Here is a 22,338-nt window from a genome sequence, read left to right on the forward strand (position 1 = left end):
TAAGAAATAGGATGACAGCTCAATCTAATTCTTTTAATGTGGTCGAGTATTTTAATTTTAGTAAATTATATATTATTTAATTTATGTATAAAATTAAAAAAACCACATCAATTAGAAAAAAGAATATTGGAGGCATAGTGGATCTGGCAAGCCATGTTTTGCTCCTATTCTAAATACCGTTTTCCATGTTATAAAATAGTAAATTTCATCGTGGCACATTCTCACTCACAAATAACTTTGCAAAGATTTCGATTTCAATATGACTAATCATCATCAACACATAAGCATCGCTATTCCAAGAAATTAGGGTTGGCATTGTTCTTTGATTTGACTTTCAAATTTGGATCAAAATCCCACTTTTAACAACTTCATTACCATAACATAGATATCACTATAGTTGAAAACAGAGAAGAAGATTGTGACACATTAATTATAGCCAATCAGCCATACAATAAAAAGAAACAAAGTAACAAAATGTGCACATAAACTTTTGCTTTAAGTTTTTTTTTTTTTTTTTGGCTAATTTTTTAGCCAAGAAAAACAAGAAACAATGCAGGAGATTATAATTGTTGCTGCTGCTGCTACTCTAGGGAATCTGCTTATTGGATGGGATAGTTCAACAATTGCAGGTTTGTACGAAATTAATTTTTATTGTTAATTAACTTTCTTTAATCTCATTAGATCAGATCATTAGAAAATAAAATGGAAGACTTATGAACCAGAATTTATAATTTAAAATGGACAATTTTAATTTGGAGACTTTAACTTATTATACATTCTGATGAATAGTAATCACAATGGTGGCAAAAAATTATGTATTCATTAATTTAGGATTTAACACCTCAAGTTGATTCTTAAAAAATACAATAATGAATCAAATTGGTTTTTTCATTAATTAACTAATGATATTCTACAAAATGATTATGTAAGTTGTGTAATCATTGTCTCTAACTAGTTTTTTGGTCAATAAATTTGTTGTAGAATTTGCGAGTTTGTAAAAATAAAAAATTATTTTTGTCATTTCATCGATAAATCTAACTGTATTCAACGATTTTATTAAAGTGAGATGAATCTAGCTCATATGATTCCATCTCTAAGAAATCAATTTAAGACATTGATATTCTAAAATCTATTTTAACTATTAGCAAAAATTCAGGCGAAGTCGATTTCACATGAAATTGATAAGCCGTTAAATAAAAATTTAGTCAAATCAGTCAAATCATCTAACTACTCTCAGGTATCAATTTCACATGAAGTCGACTGCACCTGAATTTCTACCTTAACTATTAGGAGACCACTTTAATAAAGGCACTTAAAATGTCTTTTTTTAAAGACGTTCACACATGTCATGTTATTATTGGACATCCTTATTAAATCGGTTAGTAATTTATTTTTTTATTATAAACCAGAACAAAATCGGTTTATTATAGTAACAATAATAAACCCAATTGTCTGCATTATAATTATTAGACCCGATTTAATCCGATCGAATTATACCATCTAAACCGAATATCTTTAAATTTTTTGATAAAAAGATAATTATATCCCTGATTTTTTGTTTTTCTGACATTTAAATCTCTAAAAATTTAAAAATACAATTAAATCCCTAAAAAAAATTGGGTTTATTGTTATTGCTATAAAAAAAATCGGTTTTATTCTAATTTGTTAAAAAATTTAAAAATAACCGATTCATTAATACGTCTAATAATAATACGACATATAAATGTCTTTACAAAAAGACTTTTTAGTATCTTTATGGGAACATCCTAACTATTAACCCTAATAAATTCTTACTAACTTGTTAATTACAAATTTAATTACCAAAATGCCATGCATGCAGGTGGCATGGGCTACATCAAGAGGGAATTCAAACTTGATCCCACAGTTGAGGGAATGATTGTTTCCACCTCCTTCTTCACCGGCACCATCGTGACGATCTTCTCCGGAAAAGTATCCGACATGATCGGCCGGCGACCGATGCTCATAGGATCATCCATAATGTTCTTCCTAAGTGGTCTAGCCATGTTATGGGCTCCAAATGTTGCCTTCATAGTGTTCTCAAGACTCTTAGACGGCATCGGAATCGCCCTCGCCGTCACGATAACCCCGGTCTACATCTCGGAGATTGCGCCGCCGGAGATCAGAGGCTTGCTGAACACGCTACCGCAGTTCTCATGCTCTTTGGGAATGTTCTTGGCTTACATTTGGATGTTTTCAATGTCCCTTTTGGAATCTCCAAGTTGGAGAGCAATGCTTGGTGTAGTTTCAATTCCTTCTGTTGCTTATTTCTTCTTGGTTGTCTTCTTTCTTCCTGAATCTCCTCCATGGTTGGTAAGCAAAAGTAGGATTTCAGAGGCTAGGAAGGTTCTTCAGAGAATTCGTGGCCAAGAAGATGTTTCAGGTCATCATCCTTAAACTACCTACATAGCTTCATTCACATGCAGTTGTTTTTTATATAAAATTGATAATTGAGAATAATTAAATAACAGTGAAATTTAAATGCAGTTAACTTTACGTGAAATTGATAGCTAAAAGTCGTTAAATAATTTGACAGTAAGTTTGACTAAATTCTTATCTAACAACTCTTAGCTATCAATTTTACATGAAGTTAACTGTACCTGAGTTTCTACTTTAGATCTAATAAATCTCAACTATTATATGTGAAAATTAGTAAAGCTAATTTTAGAAAATAAATAAATAAATAATAACTAAATAAAATAAAAGATAATAAACAATTTTAGTTTATAATCTTATAATTTTAATGGTTGAAAAAGAGAAGAATTATATACTTCTAATTGATGGACAGTTCATATTGAAGAGACTCACCTATAAATTGAGTTTTTCTTTAATTCATTTCAATCAAGTCATCCAGATAAAATAACATAATATTTCTTTGAGTAGTTTTCTCTTATATATGATAGAGAGAAGTGTGTTCTCCTTTTGTCAAGAGAGAGTGTTATTGTAGTCTCCTTGCCAGAGAGAATTTGTAATTCTCAAAGAAGATATTCAATTGTTTCCATATTTTATACAAATTTCTAATTTTTCATCTCTATATTTTGCTGTGTCATTTATCCGGTACCTAACATCATCTTCATATAAACACTGTATATGAATTCTTCTCATATTTAATTAATTATTCTCAACTATGATTTTCGTGTAAATAGTTACTTAATAAATACTCCAAATTTTTTACATTTGATTAGTTTTTGCACACACATACATATAAACACATACAAAACCTGCACATACAAATTGACAGAAAATGATTTTTTGTTTCTACTCAAAACTTTTAATGGTAAAACTAAGATAGGTTTGAAAATGTATAGGAGAACTAGCATTGTTGGCAGAGGGTATGAACCCTGGAGGAGAATCAACCATCATTGAAGAATACATAATAACCCCAGCAGGAAGTACTGAACAAATATCAAACATGGAATCAGCAAAAGATTGCATAAAACTTTATGGACCAAACCAGGGAGTTTCAATGATTGCTCATCCAATCAGCAATGTACATGGTGGCGGTAGCATCCTAGCGCTGTCGCGACAAGGAAGCCTTGCCGGGCAAGCAACCCCCGGCCTCAAGGACCCTATTGTGAATCTCTTTGGTAGCATGCATGAGAGTGATCATCATCATCATCATCATCATGATCTTGCTGCACAAAGCATTGATCAAGGCTCTTTTGGCACCCACCATGACAATTTGCAAGCTCCATTGCTCTCAAGGCAAGGTAGTAGTGTTGTGGATAGGAGTAGATTTTATAAGAGGAGCAGCAGCATGAGAGGAAGTAATGGTAACTTGGCTGCCCAGGGTGAAACCGCCACTAAGGTAAAATTAAAAATTAGTACCTTTGTACGCTTTTTAATTTGAATATGGACGTAACAATGGGGTTGGTCTGGGATATGGAGAACACAGGTGCTTTACATCCGTGTGGTGTTAGAATAACAGAACTCGGACCATGCGAGTTCATCCATGGTAAACGGACGGTCCGAGTTGTTAAAAGGCAAAGAACATGGAGGGTCCGATTTCCTTCTTCCGAAATTCAAATTTTCCCAATTTCAAATTGGACCATCCGATTTATTCTGCAAAATTTTTAAATCAAACAACTCGCAGGGTTCGAGTTCTACATCCTAACACTCACAAAAAGCTGTCCCACAAATTTGTCTTTGTACCCTATAAATCCATATCCGGACACATCATATGCAAGACTTCCATAACCATAAAATTGAGCCTATTTTTGTATGTTTTATATATGTGATTTATGATTAAAAATTTTGTATTTTTATTTGATATTGTTGTTGGAATTTGTGCATCTTAGGCAACAAACATTGGTGGGGGTTGGCAATTGGCATATAAAGCAGTGGATGGAAAAAAGGAAGGAGGGTTCCAAAGGTTGTATTTGCATGCAGACCCTTCCATTGGTGCAGGGTCTCAGCATGGTTCATTTGTTGGGAATTCAGGGACTGATTTGCAATTAGCATTAGAGCGTGGTGAATCATTTCAAGCAGCAGCACTTGTGAGCCAATCAGTTCTTGCTCTTAATAAGGATAACACAATAAAGCCAGAAGCTGTTGCTAATAAAGGATCAGGCTGGGGTGCTCTGCTTGAACCTGGAGTTAAACGTGCATTGATTGTTGGAATTGGACTTCAAGCTCTTCAACAGGTATATTTATTAACAATCATGATACTAATACTCTATATTTACTGTTAACAACTTTGATTATTTGTCTATTATACGCTTGATTATTTTGGCGACTTATTTAGTTTTAAAAAGAAGTTTAATTGTTCTGTCGGTCCTTCTAGTTTTACTGAATTTTCAATTAAGTCTCTATACTTTTTTTCTTTTCGATTGAGTTCCTGTATCATATCAGATTTTGTAATTAAGCCTCTATCGTGGCAAAAACGCTAGAATTAACGAAATATTTCGTTAAACAAAACGAATATGCCTAATACTTGACTGAATATTCTACGTAGTTTGACAGAATATTCAATTAATTTCAATGTTTTTGTCACGGTAGAAACTTAGTTACAAAATCTGATATAGTATAGGGACCTAATTGAAAAGAAAAAAAAAAAGGAATATGTGTATAATATATACAAATCTATAGTGACTGATTTGATAGTTGATTTTTAGTATACATGAAAATTAAATATTTGTAGGGACCAAAACAAAAAGAAAAAAAAATGCATTCTACAAGGACTGAAAATTAATTTATACTTACATTCAATAGTATATAACTTCAAATACATGTTGCAGGCTGCTGGCATAAATGGATTTCTATATTATGCTCCTCAAATCCTTGAGGAAGCAGGTGTTGGGGCACTTCTTTCAAGTTTTGGGATTACTGAAACATCAGCTTCTTTACTCGTAAATGTCATTATAACATTTTCTATGCTCCCTTGCATTGCTCTTTCCATGAAACTCATGGATATTGCAGGGAGGAGGTAAGTTTAACTACAATTTCAAAATTTATTATGTGGTTTAAATTTGCTTTAGCCTTTTCTTGTTGTTCAAGATATTCTTTCATAAAGGGTATTATAAGTTATAATCATATCTTTCTATAGTCTTATTCGATAACTGTTCTAAGTCACAAAATACAAAGATACTGAGATAGTAGAGAGATAGTAAAAATTCGTCTATCTTCTTCGATCAGTTTATGTCTTTAGATCTCTGTATCTTTATTCAGAAACTGACCTCCACTTACATTCTTATATGCAAAATTTAAGGACAAATAATGCATCATTGATCTAAATGAGAATAATTATTTGTGAAATGCAGGGCACTATTGCTCAACACAATCCCCATCTTGATAGTGTCTCTAACAGTACTAGTACTAAGGGATTCATTCCCCATGATTTCTATTGTGAATGCAGCAGTAACAGCAACATGTGTCATTGTCTATGAGAGCATCTTCTGCATGGGATTTGGTGTGATTCCCAACATTATTTGTGCAGAGATTTTCCCAACAAGTGTGAGAGGAATATGCATCTCAATTTGTGCACTCACATTTTGGATCAGCACATTGATTGTCACATCTTCATTCCCATTCTTGCTGCATCAAATTGGACTCACTGGTGTCTTTTCATTGTTTGTTTGTGGTTGCCTCATTTCATGGGTGTTTGTTTACACAAAAGTTCCTGAGACAAAGGGCATGCCTTTAGAAGTCATCATCGAGTTCTTCACCATTGGTGCTAAGCCTGGAGCTGATCCTGCCACCATGGCAAGCTAAAAAGCTCGACGATCGTCGTCTTATTCGGTAATTATCTCAGAACAAGGATAGAGACATTGGAAGACACAACACAAAACTATTTAGAGAAAAAAATAAACAAAATGTTTGTGTCTTTGCTTAACCCAAAATGGGACAATAAAAGAGTTTATAAAGACAAGTTTTCTATTTGTGTCTGAGATCATTGGCAAACAGAACATTCATAATATTATCATTATTGTGATCACAAGGAATTGAAGCAGCAGTAGATATATAGTTTTGAGTCTTTAGTTGATTTTGATTCCAATTCCTATTGAGCGAGTTGAAGATTTCATTGGTGAAATGGAAATATTGGAACCTTTTTGCTGGTATGGATAAGATTGTGTGTCTTTTTTTCCTCCCTTGTACTTTGAAAAATAGAAATTACAATACAAATACTTAAACGACTTTAAGTGTTATGGATTGATAATATTCTAATCAAATTCTTGCACTTATAAAATTTGTAAGTAATAGGTGATTGAGTTAAACTACTTTATTACTAAATATCTATTAAAAAAAATTTAATATTAAACATACATACAAATAATATAAGTAACAAAATTTGTAAGCTTTGTTTGATTGGAGAGTTGCAAAAAAGTAATAGAGGAGAGGGAAGAGAAGTTGCAACTTCCCTGTCTCCCACTATTTTTCCACCACTTATCTCCAACCAAACAATTGAAGTGTCCATTTCCTTGTGTTGGACATTTTTTTTCTTGTGAATGCTATGAAGAATTTCTCCTTGTATGAAGAGTTTGTGGACAAATGAAATCAAGACACGTATGAGGTTGTTAACTTTGCACGACAGAACTTGTCTTATTTAACATTTATTAATTATTGTTAAAATTAATTAATACTAAATAAGACAAATTTAGACCTTTTTTTTTTGTCTTCCTACCTAACATTACCGGTTATACAAATACATTACAATGAGCCATAGTATAGTACAAGTGATAGTTGTTCGAATTGCTTAAATGCCATTTTGTGGTTGATGGTTAGAAGAATATATCAATACCCTTATCAATTACAAAGAATTTTTTTCATCCAATAGTAAAAATAGGGTGACCATGCAGGCATGAAAACATATCCAAAAATTTCAGACCTTCTTCATTCACTACCTTAATACAGATTCTACAGTCCTATACTGCATTTTTTTTCACCCTAAAGTGAAACTCCAACATCAGCAATCACTGAATGATCCCATTCTGCCCTTTAACTAATATCTTCTTGGATATAACAGATTTCATCTCTTCTACCACCGTATTTGGACAATTCATGGCAATCAAGTTCTGTCATTTAGAAGGATTCCCATTGCTTTTCCCAGCATTCCCACCATTAGCAAGTGAGGCCTGAAATGCACGCGTAATCTGAAAAAATAAATAAATAAATAAAAAACCATTAGCTTCCACATACATTTTATTGTAAATTTGTGATACATAATAGGAAAACAAACTTGTCTATTCATTGTTCTGCATAGTTTCTATCTACTCCCATAACTCCCCCTCAAGATTGATATTGTGTACATTCCAAGACTCGAGAAAAACACTATAAAGAACATAATGAGAAGGAGGGTTACCAATGGAGTAAGGAGTGTAGCGAGCTCAGGAGTCATGTTTGGGGTAGCAACATGTTGTAGGACTAGAGTTACAGCATTCTCAAATTCACGTCTACTTTTAGTCTCTCTTTCCAATCGTGCTCGCAGATCTACAATTTCCTGTTTCATCTGAGTAAAGGGGGCACTTTCTAGGCATTTGCCTCCACATCTTGTTTGCTCTTCAGCCTCAAATAATTGTGTTTTGCAGGGTCCTAAACCCAAACCTCTGATTCTACCAGAATGCTCCTCTCCGAGCGCTTGGGCAAGGGAATCGTCTGGTCCAACTGTTGGTGAACAGTTCCCTTCAGTCTCAATACGAGTAATTTCGTCCTATTGTGAACATTCCAGCATTAGTGTTGGGGAAGAGACTGACCAAAAGAATGGAAATGAAATGCGCAAACTGTAAACAGTGGATATTGTTCATTTGTTCAACAGGTTAACGTTGCACTGTAATCCTTACAATTTGTAAAAAGTGTTAAAGCTTAGCAAAGAAGCATGCAAAGCCAATTTTCTCATTCCAACAATTATTATTGGGCAGAGAGAGTAATAGAACGCTGATGCTATGACTTCAAATCCCATATGCACTCCAAATATTTAAAGGCTATAATTAATCATATGATTAACTAAACTACATAGTTTGTAATAATAAAAATAATAAACTAAAAAAAATAACCCAAAATAAAGAGGTGCTTTCAAAATTATAATTTCCTTTATACACAAGCTCCAATTGTTCATTTAGAAGAGAGATTAATCAACAGTTAGAGGACAATTACACCGACCGAGATTATCCCCCCTGCCTCACAAAAACTCAACTAAACTGCAGTCAATTTTTTCCTCAATATTCCCACTTTAGAAGTAACTTTACTCAAGCATACCTTTTGGGCCAATGCTAAAGAGTGGAAAGATATCAAAGTCTAAAATTAAAACCGTGTCTCCTAGAAAAAATGATAAAACAAATTTAAAATTTCTGCAAGAAATCTTACACAAATAGCTCGGATTTCATCGTTTGGATATGATCCATCAGGTCTAGTATGCATGGCAATAAAAACTTTCCCCCTACTAACCGGTTCTCCATTCTCAACTTCCTACACATTTTCAAAACATTCATTAGAACTAATAAAGCATTGGAACAACAGAAAAATAAATATCGACCAATCATACAATCACCATCTCATGCCGTTTCCTTGCTAAGCTCTTGGACCCTAAACGATGCACAACTGATAGTTTCTCCCGACTTTCAGCATTTTTTCTGCACATTTCCTGCAATGTACATACATTAGAGAGGGGGGAGAGAGGGGTGATCAATGTGAAATAATTGTATCGTATAAATCATATAATTGATCTACTTACCACAGTGTTTGGATCCAAACGATAATCAATAAATTGAATCCAGTGATCTCGAGTTATCTCAGGAGGGTGATTAGCATAGTTCTCTTCTTTACTGAGTTCTGGATCATAATATTTATGAAAAACTTCAGATCGATTCTCCTTCCACTTTTCCCCAATCCTTTGGATTATAATCTTCTTCACTAGATCATCGTTTATAATGAACTTATCCTTTCAATGCACAGAAAACGATCAATAAATTAGTTACAAGTTATATGAAGTTTAAAATAAGAAACCTTCGACATAATTGTTACTTAAACTAAGTTTTACCTTTATCTTGCTATCAAAAATCTCCTCCTTAAGATTTTTAGGAACTTTAGGCCAAGACTTATAGCAAATAGGAAGAGCAGCAAAATTGGCACCCAATTGTCCAAGAGCTTGTCCTAAGAGGCCAGCTGCCTCACCAACTGGTTGTTTCCAATCATTAAGTGGCAACACCACTTTGGTGCCACTGGGAAGGTTCCAAAGATCCTTCAATTTCAAATATGCTACTTTTGTAACTCCAGAAGCATCTGTGAGTTATATTTGTCAGAACATCAAATTAGGAAAGAACACAAGACATACCCACAAATTACCTTTTACATCAACAGTCCAAAATTTGCGGTTTTCACGGGTCCGACGTTGAGTTTGGTCAGAAGGGGGATCCTGTGAAGGAACTTCTGAGAATGGTGAGACATCAATTGATGCTAGTGTGGCATGAGAAGTTGGTGGTGGAGCATCAAATGAAGGTATTAGGGCCTCGGGAAATGATGGGGCCTCAGAAGATGATGAGGCCTCGGAGGACGATGGAGCATCAGCTGAAGATGCCGGCACTTGAGTAGATAGTGCAGCATGAATTGATGGTTGTTGAGCTTGTGAAGGAGCTTCCTCCCATGGGTAGTGCCTTAGTTGAGTTTGGGTGGCAAGTGGGGCTTGTGAAGGAGCCACTGTGGAGGGTGTTGATGAGGCTTGAGCTGATGGTGGAGCATTAATCAATGGTTTCTGGGCTTGAAAAGTTGGTGGTGGAGTTTGAGTAGATGGTGGAGCATCAACTGAAAGTGGTAGGGCTTGCAAAGGAGCTTTTGTGCGTTGCCGACGCCTAGGCCAAGATTGGGTGGCTGATAGGGGTTGAGGAGGTTCTTGAGATAGTGTGGCATCAATCCACACTAATGGGGTTTGATTAGGTAGTGGAGCATCATTCAATGGTGGTGGAACTTGAGCAACTGGTGTAGCAGTAGTTGATGGTGGTGGGGCATTAGCAGTTGCTGGATTGTTAGTTGATAGTGGAGGGGATTGAGTTGAAGCTTTATTTCCTCCTTTCCTAGGTGGAACACCGAAACGTGAAACCCTAGGCATAGTACAACTTTGTAAAGAAATTAGTCATGTTGTTTAATCACAATAGCTTATGAGAATGAGAAAATAATTACGAATCTAGTTAATAGTTATTCTGATATAACATACACATAACAACTAGAAAGAAACAAGTTTATCATTCTTGACTAAAGTACAACTGAAGCAGCACCAGCAACAACAATAACAACAAAGCCTTGTACCATTAGGTTGGGTTGGCTATATGGATCAGTTAAGGTTAAAGTAACTTGCTATAAACTCTGTCAAAAAAAAAACTTGCTATGCAGCATATCTGTTCTAGACTCTAGAGACAATAATCAAACCTTGTAACACTGGTTTTTCTTATTTTCTTTTTCCCTACTAGCCATTGGATTACATTTCCATCTACTTTCTTTTTTGCAGCTTGTATAGGTCTTCTTCAATCTGCACGGATAACTAAATCGTCTAAAGTAGAAACCCTCTTATCAACAAAACTTCCTACCTTATTTTCTCCTTAATGCATCCATTCCTAACCATATTTTTTCGAAATTATTCACCCATGAAAATCCACATTCAACAGCTACCACATTAAGTTAAAATATATTCTTAAACAATAAACTTAAGCAAGATGAGGAAAACCTGAATTCTCCAATAGTATAATACAGAAATAACCCTTTTTAACAATGCAATGTAATAGTACTATCTAGTTCTACATATACACATTAATTGCACCTGAGAACGAGAAATAATCAGTTTTATACTTCTGAAGCACAATATCACATTGATCAAGAGCTTCAAAGATCTACAAATTAACTTAATTTCACACTTTTTACCCGAATGCGAAAATTTGAAAGCTTTAAAATCTATTAATCTGAAATTCTGAATATAAACACTATTATATATCTATGAACCCTAAATCCACATTCAAAACGTGTAGAAGCAAAGAAAACAACAAAATTTACAAAACAAAGAATGGAATCTCACAGTGTGGAGCTACAATTGACGAACAACAGCAGAACAGAGATCGAAGCGTAGCGTATCAGTGGAGTTACGAGCTCCACAGTGTGGCAGCTTCGCAGCTTTCAGCGTTTGCTTTTGCCAACGCTTGTGTTCCGTGTGATTAAATTGGAAATGAGGTGTTGTAAATTACCACTTGTTATGTGGTGAGTTTGCAAATCCCTAACAAAGCAAGCCTCATTCTGCTATTTTTAGTAAGTTTCTTATTTTATTAAAAGTTTAATTATTCTATTGGTCTTTATAATTTTATCAAATTTGCAATTAGATTTTTATACTTTTTTTTTAATTGAATCCCTACACTTTAATTTTATAATTAGGTCATTTCTAGATATCTATCGTTAAGAACTTAATTAGATATTTGACTACATATTTTTTGAGAAAAATATTTCATTAATTTTAACATAAACATAATAAAGAGTCAATAAAAAAAAAAGGTATAAAGACTTAATTAAAAATTTGGTAAAACTAAGAACTAACGGAAAAATTAAACCTTATTAATATTAAAGAAGCTAAACAAAAACAAGAAAATATTTTTTATTTTAAACCAATTGAAAGGATAATCAAAATTTACAGACACCTTTTATTCATTGCACTAGCTCTTCCTAGACCTTTTTTTTTTTTTTCAATTTTTATTGAAGGTGGGCGGTAGCATAAAGTAAGATTTTTCATAAATATAAACATTTCAAATTATAAATTATTAGTGAAAATAAGTATCATGGAGGAGGCAATTTACGTGTAGAATAGTTTTATTTTGTTTCATTTATTTTAGGTATTCTTTTCCTTTCTTTTTATTACCTATTAATTTACTTTTTTATAAATTAAATGTGAATAATAGTAATGAATTTTATTTTAGCTAAGATAGTAACTATATAATATACTAAAACTATAAGATTATGAATTTAACAAGTTAACAAATTTTCTTTTATAAACTATATAATATAGCCAACATTTTAGAAAGAAAATTTGTACACCAACTTTTCTTTCTATATCTCCATTACATATATAGTAGGGAAGAATCGAAGATACATAAAACCCAGTGGAGATTTGTTAAAAATTGTAAACAACGGGTATATGATTGTAAACAAACAATGGGGTCTTATATATAGGAAAAATCTCTTCACTTACATAAAAATGATTAAAAACAATTAACACAATCATAATTATTCTTCTAACTTTCCAATTCTACTCGATCGTTTAGAAGCTTTATATTCCAGTAACAGTGCAATCTGAGTCTTCATTCGTAGTTACTTCATAGTTTAGCTTTATACAACAATTCACCAAGTAAATTCTTTCAAAGTAAATCATCAATTTTCTTGGTCATATGATAAGAGGCTATAATATTGTTTGCAAGTTCTTTTTCCCCTTCACATTTTACACTTAGCTTCTCATCATGAAAATTGAACATGCACAAATTGTTTTGCAGTTGGTTTCTCTTACACACTAGCTTCATTTCTCATATTTTACATTAACAACTTTCCAATTGGTCCAGTTCTGCCCTTCACCTACCATAAATAATCATACAAATCAAGTTCTATGAGAAGAACTTCCATTGCTTAGCCAACATTCCCAGCATTATCACATGTAGCTTGAAGAGCACGTGTAAGCTGAAAAAGATACTATCATGTAAGAAAATAGGAGGAAAAGACGTAAACACTAAAAATAGCAAATTAGCAACCACATAGATGCCACAGTACTATATCAAATTAAAACAAATTTGACTTTCTATTGCTAATTTGCATTTATCCAATTGCAAACATGATTCTTATAATATGTGGATCATACATAATAATAGCTTCAAAGGAGCATTTGCAATGTTGCTAAATATCTTAGCACGACTAAAATGCAAAATCTGGGGATTTTAGTTTTGGTTGATTAGGCAAATCTTACATATGTAATTTTTCTACAGTGCAAAATCTGTGGATTTTAGTTTGGTTGATTAGGCAAATCTGTGGATCATAGATTTACTAAAAATCTTAGTGAGGAAGAGGGAAGAGGATTACCAATGGCGTAAGGAGTGCAGCAAGCTCTGGAGTCATGACTGGGGTGGCAACATTTTGGAGGATTAGAGCCACAGTTTTCTGAAATTCAATTCTACCTTTAATCTCTTTTTCCAATTGTGCTCGCAGATCTAGAATTTCCTGCTGCATCTTAGCAAAGACGTCACTGTTTAAGCAACAACCCTCTTTGGTTCTAACTACTTGGGTTGGGCAGGGTCCAAAACCCAAACCTTCAACTCTTCCTAGAGGCTCCTTTCTGAGGGAATCATCCAGAGGAATTGCTCGTGGACAGCTCCCTTCATTCTCAATATGAAGAACTTTCTCCTATTGTCAACATTAGTGTGTTAGTGCTTGATATCTAGCAAAGCGAGATATTAATAATTAATAATAAAAAATAAAACCAACTCCAACTCATAAATGGGGAAAAAAAAAAGTACATGATTCAACTGTGTTAAAATTACACAATAATCCCACATGTAAAAGCAATAAAAATAAATATAAAAGCACAAAGACCCAATACCATGTGTTGGCTGCAAAATCTTGTATAAAACTAAAAGTATTTAAATCTTCTTATAACTCAAAACAGCATTAATAAAACCAGTCAGTCTATAAACTAAAAGCAAATAGGAGAAATCAAGCCAAGTTAAACAGAGACTACTCGATGACCATGTTTCCTTTTATGTACAAGTTTCAATTTCTCCATCTAGATAAGAGAGGAATCAATTTTCGAACAAAATTATAAACAAAGAAATGATTTCCCATGCTACCCAGAAAAACTCAACAACTGATCTGTTGTCAAGCTTTTCCTCAGTACAGTCTCTTTTCCACATAGGTTGAAATGATGTGTACAATAGCACACTATGGCATCGGGTAATCCCTGAGGCCGACTCCTCCTAGTGAGATAGTTTGTTGTTGTTAGATTGTCACTTTTCATTTCGACAAGTAGAATTACTTGGTATTCATTTCAGAAACTTTGCTTATGCTATTACCAGTGCGAGAGAGTCTGAAGGCATATTCATAATAGTAAAATACAAACTATATCTCCTAGAGAAACAGATATTGCCAGTTTATAAACTTCTGCAAGAAATCTTACATGGATAGATTTAGTGGCGTCATCTGCATATGATCCATCACCATTAGCATGCGTGGCAACAAAAACTTTTTCCCTACCAACAGGCTCTTCGCTCTCAACTTCCTACACATTTTCAACATGCTCATTATAGCTAATGGAATTTAAAATGACTGAAAAATAAACCAATTAAACTACCACCATCTCAGATCGTTTCCTAGCTAACGTCTTATGTCCTCCAGGCACTATTGATGATCTTCCTCGAATTTCTGCATTTCGTTTGCACATTTTCTGCAATGTGATAAACAAAAACGAAAACTCAATGAGATTAGTGTGAAATAATTGTACTGCATAAATCATATGATTGATTTACTTACATCAGTATTTGGATCCAAACGATAATCAATAAACCAAATCCATTGAGCCCGGGTTATATTCGGAGGATGATTATGATAGTTTTGTTCTCTGCTGAGTTTTGGATCATAATACCTACGAAAAACTTTAGTTCGATTGGCCCTCCACTTGTCCCCAATCCTGCTTATGATTATCTTCTTTGCTATGTTGCTATTTATAATGAACTTTTCCTTCAAATGCACAAGAAAAAAATTGTGAAATAGTTGCATATTGTAAATCTCATTGAAAAGCTTAGAGAAAAATCTCATTGAAACTTGGTTGAACCTTTATTTTGCTATTGTAAATCTCCTCTTTGTAATGTTTAGGAACTTTTATCCAAGACTTGTAACAAATAGGAAGAGCAGTAAAATCTGCTCCCAATTTTGCAATAGCAAATGCTAAGAGGCCACCCGTCTCACCAACTGGTTGTTTACAATCATCAAGTGGTACGACCACTTTGGTTCCATCAGGAAGATCCCAAAGATCCTTCAATTTCAAATGTACAACTTTTGTAGCTCCTGAAGCATCTGTGAGTAACATTTGTTAGAACATCAAATATGGAAAGAAAAAAGATTATATGCATCCAAATTACCTCTTACATCAACTGTCCAGCGTCTATTGCTTTCACGGCGCCGAGGCTGAATTCGGGTGGCTAGGGGAGCATGTGATGGACTTTCCGGGGATGATGTGGCATCAACCGATGCTGATGAGGCAGGAGTAAGTGGTGATGCATCAAATGATGGTGGTGGAACTTGAGAAGATGATGGAGCATCAATTGGGGCTTGAATAGGTTGCATAATATTAGTTGATGGTGGTGGGGCTCGAATAGATGGTGGAGCATCAGTTGATGGTGTCGGGGCTTGAATAGATGGTGGAGCTTCAGTTGACGGTGGTAGGGTCTGGGAAGAAATTTCCATATATTGGCGGCGTTGTAGCCGAGTTCTAAAGGGTAGTTGAAATTGAGAAGGCGTTTCCAAGGATGGTGTGGCATCAGTTGATGGTGGTGAGGCCTGTGTCGATGGTGGAGCATTAGTTGAATGTGGTCGGGCCTGTGAAGGAGCTTCCTTGTATTGGCGGCTCCGAGCCCGTGCTTGGGTGGCAGGTGGGCCATTTGAAGGCGCTTCCATTGGTGTTGTGAAGTCATGCAATGTTGATGTGGTTTGAGTAAATGTTCTAACATCATTCGATGGTGGTGGGACCTGAGAAGAAGATGGAGCTCCGAATGATGATGGTGGGACTTCAGAAAAAGCATCTAAGTATTGGCGGAGCCGGAGCCATGAATGGGTGGCCGGTGGGGCTTGTAGAAGAGCCTCTGCAGATGATGTGGCATCAAGCCATGTAGATGGAGGCAAAGAGGAAGATGAGGCATCAATAGTTGGTGGTGGGTCTTGAGTAGATGGTGGAGAATCAATCAACGGTGAAGGTTCTTGCATAGAAGATTTATTTCCACCTCTTTTTCTTGGACGACCAAAGCGTGCAACTCGAGGCATGCTGCAAATCTGGGCAGAAATTAATCGTGAAGTTTTCTCACAAAAGCTTGAGAATGATACAATAACTACTAGTCCAATTGTTTAGCTATAACATATAGTAAATACAGTACCTATGAAGGAAAACTTTTCATTCTTAAGTAGTGTACACTAACACAACCAATGAATCAATGAACATCATCCCTTTCTAGTAAACCATGTCTACATACAAATCATTAGAATTCAAATATTTTGGAATGGTTTTATCAGCAAATGGTTAACTCCCTTAACTTGTTGCATTGCCATTTTGCTTTCCACTAGGGGAAAATGAATTTATCAAAATCCTAAATAGAATGCTATTCTTAATCCAGCTCCTATTTGTGATCCAAAATATGCAAAAATGCAAACCATCATTCCCAACATTTGAATGAATAAATAGACCACATGCTCTTCAAGGAACCATTACTAGGCTCATTGAATGGATAAATTTCAGTAATTGGCTTTTAGTAACAACTAACATGTTTTTCAAAGCGACGGATTGTAATGTAACTTTCAGTTGTGCCCTAATTTAATGTATAACTAGCATAGCAATTCAAGCTTTCAGAAACACATTTCTCTTCTAGAAATGCTTCTGACCCTACCGAACAGCAAATTAAATTTTTTGATAAGTAGCTTGAACTTTATTCTCACTGCATGCACTATCACAAATCACAGTGTTTCATATACGCAGCTGAAAACACAAATCAACAAAGTAAAAGAACGAAATTTCCTACAATCAGAACCTAAAGAAAGAGAAAGAACACGACAATGGTAGATCAAAACTCACGTGACGGAAAATCGACGAGCAGATAGCTGGTGAAAGCGTTGCGAGCTCTGCGAAGAAGAACTCGACACTCCACAGTGTGGAGCGAAAAAAGTGAGATTTGCGAAGCTTTCACTTACCACGCTTTTTAGGGTTCCGCTAACGTTACCTCTGTGTGTGGGGTTTAAAAAAACTAAAAAGTGTTGTCGTAATTTTCCAACTTTTTAGGGGTCAGTTTGCAAATCCTTAACAAAGGAGACCTCACTAATAATCTCATTTTAGTCTCTCAAATTTAATTGATTAGCCAATTTAATCTCAGTTTTTAAAATTACTAACTTAATGAGTCCATCACTTATGAAAAGTGAAAACACAAACTTCCTAATCTATCAATGTTAATGCAATATTAATATAAATAGTTAAATATCACTAATTAATATGATATACGAAATTACTTCATACACTTTAATTAATCTATACTAATGTTAAGATAATTCAATTCTATAAATTACTTTTGAATATTATTGATCACAATTCAAAAATATCAACTTGAAGTTGCTGTTAATCTGTTATAGTACCACAACAGTACTTATAGTATTTAAAAATATAATATTTAGTTGTGAAATGAAATTAACTATTGCAATTATGTCTTTTGAAATTGTCTAAATTATATTCTATGGTTAACTTTTCTACTTTTATTTTCATTAAACTGAACGTGATTTTTTTTAAGATGTAATTATTCTAGTGATTTTTATAATTTTATTAAATTTATAATTATATATATATAAAAATTGAATTTTTATATTATTTTTAATTTTATAATTAATTTTTATTAATATAAAAAATATTAGAATTAATGAAATATTTTTTATAAATTAAAAATATTAATAATTAAAAAATTAATTAAATTTGATCATATATTTTTTTAAAAAAATAATTTTAATTTTAGTGTTTTTAATATAAATAATTTAATTATAAAATTAAAATTCGTATAAGGAGCTAACTAAAAAAATATACATAAATTTAGTTATAAATTTAGTGAAAGTATAATATTAAGAGACTAATTAATTTTTTTTTTTAATTAAACCTTAGCTGCTTTACGGGTTCATTTTCTTCTTACTCTCACGGTCTCACCCATCTCTGCCAGAGTGAGAGCAGCGAAATTCGAAGCTTCGAGCTCAAAAAAATGGAATCGCCAATTGCCTCTCTGGAGAACCGACCCGCCATCTTCGTCATTGGATCCTCCAACGTCGGCAAACGAACCATCCTTTCACGTATCTTTCTCTTTCCCTTTCTTCTTCTCTTTTGTTTTTAATTAAAAAAAAAAATCTTTGGTTTACCAATTTTATCTTTAATTGGATTATTAACTTTGGTTTGCTCTAATTTTAGTGCTTGATATTCATATAGATATTGTTTTGAAGTAACACTTTTTAGCATAATTCTTGCTTAGATACTATCGTTCGTTTTTTACTTAAAAGTGATTGGATCAAACCTAGATGCTGTAGTAGTAGTAGTTATGACTTATGAAGTTCAATTGGTGTGCAAATGCAATAAGGTTTACTGATTAATTTTGAATGGTGTAAGTATACTCTTAAGTATTACACCTAATGTGATTTATTTAAGCTAATTAGAGATATTAGTTAGTTAGATTGATGTACTCCTGTACTCCTACACACACACACACAATGTATTAATGTAAAGTTTATTATGCTGTCATTAGATTATATTGTATCAAATGTGTGTGTGATTGCCGAGTCATGGATTCTAACAGTAGAACCTTCTTGATGAGTTATGCTTAATTTAGTTGGATAGTAACTACATCAAATATTTTCTTAATCAGTTGGAAAACATATCATTGGTATGCTATGTCCACTCTGCAATTATTTCTTAATTTGGTTCTTCTGATATATTTTTACATGAAGTAATGTGGATTTGGTTGTATTTGATGTCAATTTTAGGGTTGCTCTCTGTTGATAGTGAAGATGCTTTTGATTCAGCTTCTGAAGTAAATGTACATGGGTACGTTGACTTTGAGTAGCTTTTATTTTATCGAACTTATTCGAAGCATAATTTTAAATGTTATTGGGTGTGTGTTTGACCGGGATTGAACAGATGGACTATCAACACTAAGTACTATACTGCTGATGTTTCTGTGTGGATGGCTCATCTTCGTGATGATTTTTCTGTCCGGAACCTGCCCGTGTTTCAACAGGCAGCAGCACTGGTGATGGTTTTTGACATGAATAATGTTAGTTCCTTCACTTGACTACTCTTCAATTTGTTTTTTTGGTCAACGATCATTTATTCCATGAAAAAATCTTGGTTACTTTCATTGTTTTAGTGTGTGTTGTTTTTGGTCATGACGAATCTCAAACAATGGTTTGAAGCAAGCAGACCAAGTTTCAACTAATTTCGGCCTGTTCAACATTATGTTTGAACTATATTTTAACATGGTTTTTAACCATGTGCTATAGTTTGGACAGAAGTATAAAAAGTTTATTTTTTTTGTTAGACCGAACCTTGGTTTGCAAACTATAAACAAAACACATCAATATTCATGTGAACTATTCTTCGGTTACTTTTTTTTATTCTGCCTGCCTTAAGCTTGCATTTACAGTGACATATTCATATAATGTAAACTTAATTTTCATTTTTCTTGTTATATGCAGCCATCTTCTCTAACTGCTCTCCAAGATTGGGTATCTGGCACTGATATTCAAAACTTTGAGATATTATTATGCATTGGAAACAAAGTGGACCTCCTTCCAGGTCATCCAGTTCATGCTGAATACAGAAGACGGTTACTGAAACTTGAAGACTCTGCTATTGATCCTTATTCGGAGCTCCCTGAGTATGGAATATCTGAATCTGAAGGAACTAGTTTACTGGGAGATGAAGAACCATCATGGGATATCAGAAGGTCCTGCTTAGAATGGTGCACCGAACACAATATTGAATTCATTGAGGCTTGTGCTTCTAATGCTGATTTTGACAAATGTAAAATTCTCCTCCCTGTTTTAAAGCCAACACAATCCATTGAATTCTGCTTTTTGCTCTGGCAGATGCTGATTGATGGGTCATTTAAGATTGATGATTAATAGATCATGTTCATGTAGGAATGCCATTATTCATGACCAAACTTTCCTGCCAAACAACATTGACTTATGTTGGAATTTTTTTTTCAAATTATATGATTTGCATACATTTATAACATTTCTGAGAGAAAAGAACTGCTGTTTACAGGTTTGTCTATAGATGGTGATTTACAAGGAGTTGAACGTCTCTATGGTGCTCTTTCTGCTCATATGTGGCCTGGAATGGTATTGAAATCTGGTGATAGGATAAGTCAACCATCATTTCCTACAAAAGAGGGTATTTTTCTTCTCTTACATTTCTTAAAGTGTGATGTATGGCACTTTTATTGATGTCGAATATATGCCAGGCAGTGCAATACAAGCACTAATTTTGGTTCTCTGTTTTTCTTCAGAGTTATCATCAGAAGAATCTGATTATGAACAAGAATATGAAGTTCTGTCGGCTGGTTCAGCTGATCCTTGGGATGGAATTGAACAAGCATGGGTATCCGCGACTTCTTTGGAAGCTGGGGGATTGGTTCCTCAAAACAATACAAATACAGATTGTGAATACAAGAATGAAATTAAATCTGATAAAGATGTCCCACCCACAACATCAAGTACTGGGTCTGAAGGCGAGGATAACAAGAACTTCTCACACAGCATCATGCATTCTGAAGATGAGGATAAATGTCTTGAGTTAGACGATTTGGAACAGTTGATGTCCGAGATTGGGAACATGCGTGCAGGTTTAAGGTTGATGCCTGATTTCCAAAGGAGAGACATGGCTGCGAAGCTTGCTATGAAAATGGCTTCCTTATTTGGGGGTGAGAGTGATGAAGAGGAAACTTAGTTCATATTAGATGTTGACTCTACATAATTCAGTTATAAGTTTAACAGAACCATCAATGCATGTCTTTCATGGTACTTATTTTGAGCATTACTCGGAAGATATGCTACCTCTCAAACCTCTTCCACAAGGATTGGGTCCTTCTTCATGCTACTCTTGGTAGCTCCTGCACATGGTTAAAATATTATGATGTGGCCATGTTCATGGTACTTAACATGAATATAGTGTTGTGTGGATAGCTTGAGCACATTCTGCAGTTCTGTAAGCTGAATAGTTGATTGAAAAATACTCACTAGTCAAAATGCTTTGGTGATTAGTTGTTTTTCAAAAACTAGATGAGTTTCTTTACCTCTCTTTATGACTTTCTTTTTTTAACATATGAACTGTGCTGCATAGATTACCTCATTTCTTTCAGAAACAATTGTCACATAGATGGCAGCATATTTTAGTGGTTGGAAGAAGTTATGGTGGTTAAAAAGAAAAAATTGCTCCTATCATAATTGGTCACATATTCTAGTATTTTTTTTTTTTTGTAGTGAAGTATTTTTCTTATATTAAATAAAGTGTTTGATGTATATAAAACAGAACCCCAGTTAGAGGGTAGAAGTAAAAGAATAAGTTACTATCATTTCATGTGCTTTGTGTGTGTTTCTTAATTTGCTAACAAAGCCTTACCTGTAAGCAGTGGTAGGTATGATAAAACAGCTATTATTAATTTAGGTAACAATCAAGTTTGGATACAATGGATGATGGCCAAAGCATAAGGTATCTCAAAAATTTGACCAGCACTTATTTGAGGAGTCACAAGAGGGGAAGAAAAGAGTAGGTAGTATGCAAAGCTAACAACTTGCCTGCGGAGTTGTCATCATCTGATAAGTCAGATACTAAGGAAAAGGTATGGAAAAAAGTATGAAGAAAAAAAAAAGTAGGCAAAGTAGCAATAGATTGATGACTCCCCCAACTCAACTAGGATAAAAACAAAAAAGTAAAGAAAAAATGGTGTGAAAATAAATCTAATTAAACATGGGTGTTCCATGATTCGATTAACGAAATATGATTTGGAGTTTAGAATTTAAGACTAAAATACTCTTAAAATCGAATTAGTAGAACTTTTATAACAAAAGTTAGTTACATATGACAAGAAA

The 22,338-nt window shown here is 34.0% G+C and overlaps 4 protein-coding genes across 6 annotated transcripts; 2 read left to right on the forward strand and 2 right to left on the reverse strand.

The window, feature by feature from the left end:
- The first annotated feature begins 420 nt into the window (after nucleotides 1-420).
- Nucleotides 421-6,616, forward strand: LOC107619866 (monosaccharide-sensing protein 2-like). The gene is made up of 6 exons (XM_016322104.3): nucleotides 421-629; nucleotides 1,841-2,401; nucleotides 3,327-3,826; nucleotides 4,317-4,661; nucleotides 5,256-5,443; nucleotides 5,778-6,616. Exons 1-6 carry the CDS (start codon nucleotides 551-553, stop codon nucleotides 6,226-6,228), a joined length of 2,124 nt encoding a protein of 707 aa, XP_016177590.1. The 5' UTR covers nucleotides 421-550; the 3' UTR covers nucleotides 6,229-6,616.
- A 581-nt stretch (nucleotides 6,617-7,197) lies between these two features.
- On the reverse strand, nucleotides 7,198-11,676 carry LOC107623372 (uncharacterized). 2 transcript variants are annotated; one of them, XM_016325606.2, is made up of 8 exons: nucleotides 11,513-11,676; nucleotides 9,796-10,562; nucleotides 9,491-9,732; nucleotides 9,185-9,391; nucleotides 9,002-9,094; nucleotides 8,818-8,919; nucleotides 7,817-8,164; nucleotides 7,198-7,607 (listed from the first exon to the last, which is right to left on the reverse strand). In XM_016325606.2, the coding sequence occupies exons 2-8, from the start codon at nucleotides 10,553-10,555 to the stop codon at nucleotides 7,533-7,535; spliced, it is 1,827 nt and encodes a 608-aa protein (XP_016181092.1). In that variant the 5' UTR covers nucleotides 10,556-10,562; nucleotides 11,513-11,676; the 3' UTR covers nucleotides 7,198-7,532. The 2 variants fall into 2 exon arrangements, with proteins under 2 accessions (XP_016181092.1, XP_016181091.1); XM_016325605.3 differs by having other exon boundaries at nucleotides 8,996-9,094; nucleotides 11,513-11,656.
- A 1,207-nt stretch (nucleotides 11,677-12,883) lies between these two features.
- Nucleotides 12,884-17,552, reverse strand: LOC107623070 (uncharacterized). Of its 2 annotated transcripts, none has more exons than XM_088502631.1 (8): nucleotides 17,297-17,552; nucleotides 15,597-16,503; nucleotides 15,290-15,531; nucleotides 14,989-15,195; nucleotides 14,813-14,902; nucleotides 14,636-14,737; nucleotides 13,546-13,866; nucleotides 12,884-13,149 (listed from the first exon to the last, which is right to left on the reverse strand). In XM_088502631.1, exons 2-8 carry the CDS (start codon nucleotides 16,492-16,494, stop codon nucleotides 13,099-13,101), a joined length of 1,911 nt encoding a protein of 636 aa, XP_088358757.1. In that variant the 5' UTR covers nucleotides 16,495-16,503; nucleotides 17,297-17,552; the 3' UTR covers nucleotides 12,884-13,098. The 2 variants fall into 2 exon arrangements, with proteins under 2 accessions (XP_088358757.1, XP_088358759.1); XM_088502633.1 differs by having other exon boundaries at nucleotides 15,597-16,495; nucleotides 17,297-17,440.
- A 779-nt stretch (nucleotides 17,553-18,331) lies between these two features.
- On the forward strand, nucleotides 18,332-21,821 carry LOC107623955 (uncharacterized). The gene is made up of 6 exons (XM_016326368.3): nucleotides 18,332-18,543; nucleotides 19,228-19,288; nucleotides 19,382-19,517; nucleotides 19,939-20,266; nucleotides 20,513-20,641; nucleotides 20,757-21,821. The coding sequence occupies exons 1-6, from the start codon at nucleotides 18,456-18,458 to the stop codon at nucleotides 21,194-21,196; spliced, it is 1,182 nt and encodes a 393-aa protein (XP_016181854.1). The 5' UTR covers nucleotides 18,332-18,455; the 3' UTR covers nucleotides 21,197-21,821.
- Nucleotides 21,822-22,338: the final 517 nt, after the last annotated feature.

The sequence above is a fragment of the Arachis ipaensis genome, chromosome B10, assembly GCF_059453495.1.
Source record: "Arachis ipaensis isolate K30076 ecotype BB chromosome B10, ASM5945349v1, whole genome shotgun sequence".
Classification (NCBI taxonomy): domain Eukaryota; kingdom Viridiplantae; phylum Streptophyta; class Magnoliopsida; order Fabales; family Fabaceae; genus Arachis; species Arachis ipaensis.

Bases quoted from the DNA above. Each gene is read 5' to 3' on its own strand.
- LOC107623372 (XM_016325605.3), bottom strand. From the start codon at position 10,555: ATGCCTAGGGTTTCACGTTTCGGTGTTCCACCTAGGAAAGGAGGAAAT. The intron at 8,165-8,817 runs GTAAGATTTCTT...TGTTCACAATAG, and splicing joins ATGAAATCCGAGCTATTTGT to GACGAAATTACTCGTATTGA. The intron at 7,608-7,816 runs GTAACCCTCCTT...TTATTTTTTCAG, and splicing joins CTACACTCCTTACTCCATTG to ATTACGCGTGCATTTCAGGC.
- LOC107619866 (XM_016322104.3), top strand. From the start codon at position 551: ATGCAGGAGATTATAATTGTTGCTGCTGCTGCTACTCTAGGGAATCTG. The intron at 2,402-3,326 runs GTCATCATCCTT...GAAAATGTATAG, and splicing joins TGGCCAAGAAGATGTTTCAG to GAGAACTAGCATTGTTGGCA. The intron at 4,662-5,255 runs GTATATTTATTA...TACATGTTGCAG, and splicing joins GACTTCAAGCTCTTCAACAG to GCTGCTGGCATAAATGGATT.
- LOC107623070 (XM_088502631.1), bottom strand. From the start codon at position 16,494: ATGCCTCGAGTTGCACGCTTTGGTCGTCCAAGAAAAAGAGGTGGAAAT. The intron at 14,903-14,988 runs GTAAGTAAATCA...ATCACATTGCAG, and splicing joins GTTTGGATCCAAATACTGAT to AAAATGTGCAAACGAAATGC. The intron at 13,150-13,545 runs GTAATCCTCTTC...TATCTTTTTCAG, and splicing joins CTGCACTCCTTACGCCATTG to CTTACACGTGCTCTTCAAGC.
- LOC107623955 (XM_016326368.3), top strand. From the start codon at position 18,456: ATGGAATCGCCAATTGCCTCTCTGGAGAACCGACCCGCCATCTTCGTC. The intron at 20,267-20,512 runs GTAAAATTCTCC...TGCTGTTTACAG, and splicing joins TAATGCTGATTTTGACAAAT to GTTTGTCTATAGATGGTGAT. The intron at 20,642-20,756 runs GTATTTTTCTTC...GTTTTTCTTCAG, and splicing joins ATCATTTCCTACAAAAGAGG to AGTTATCATCAGAAGAATCT.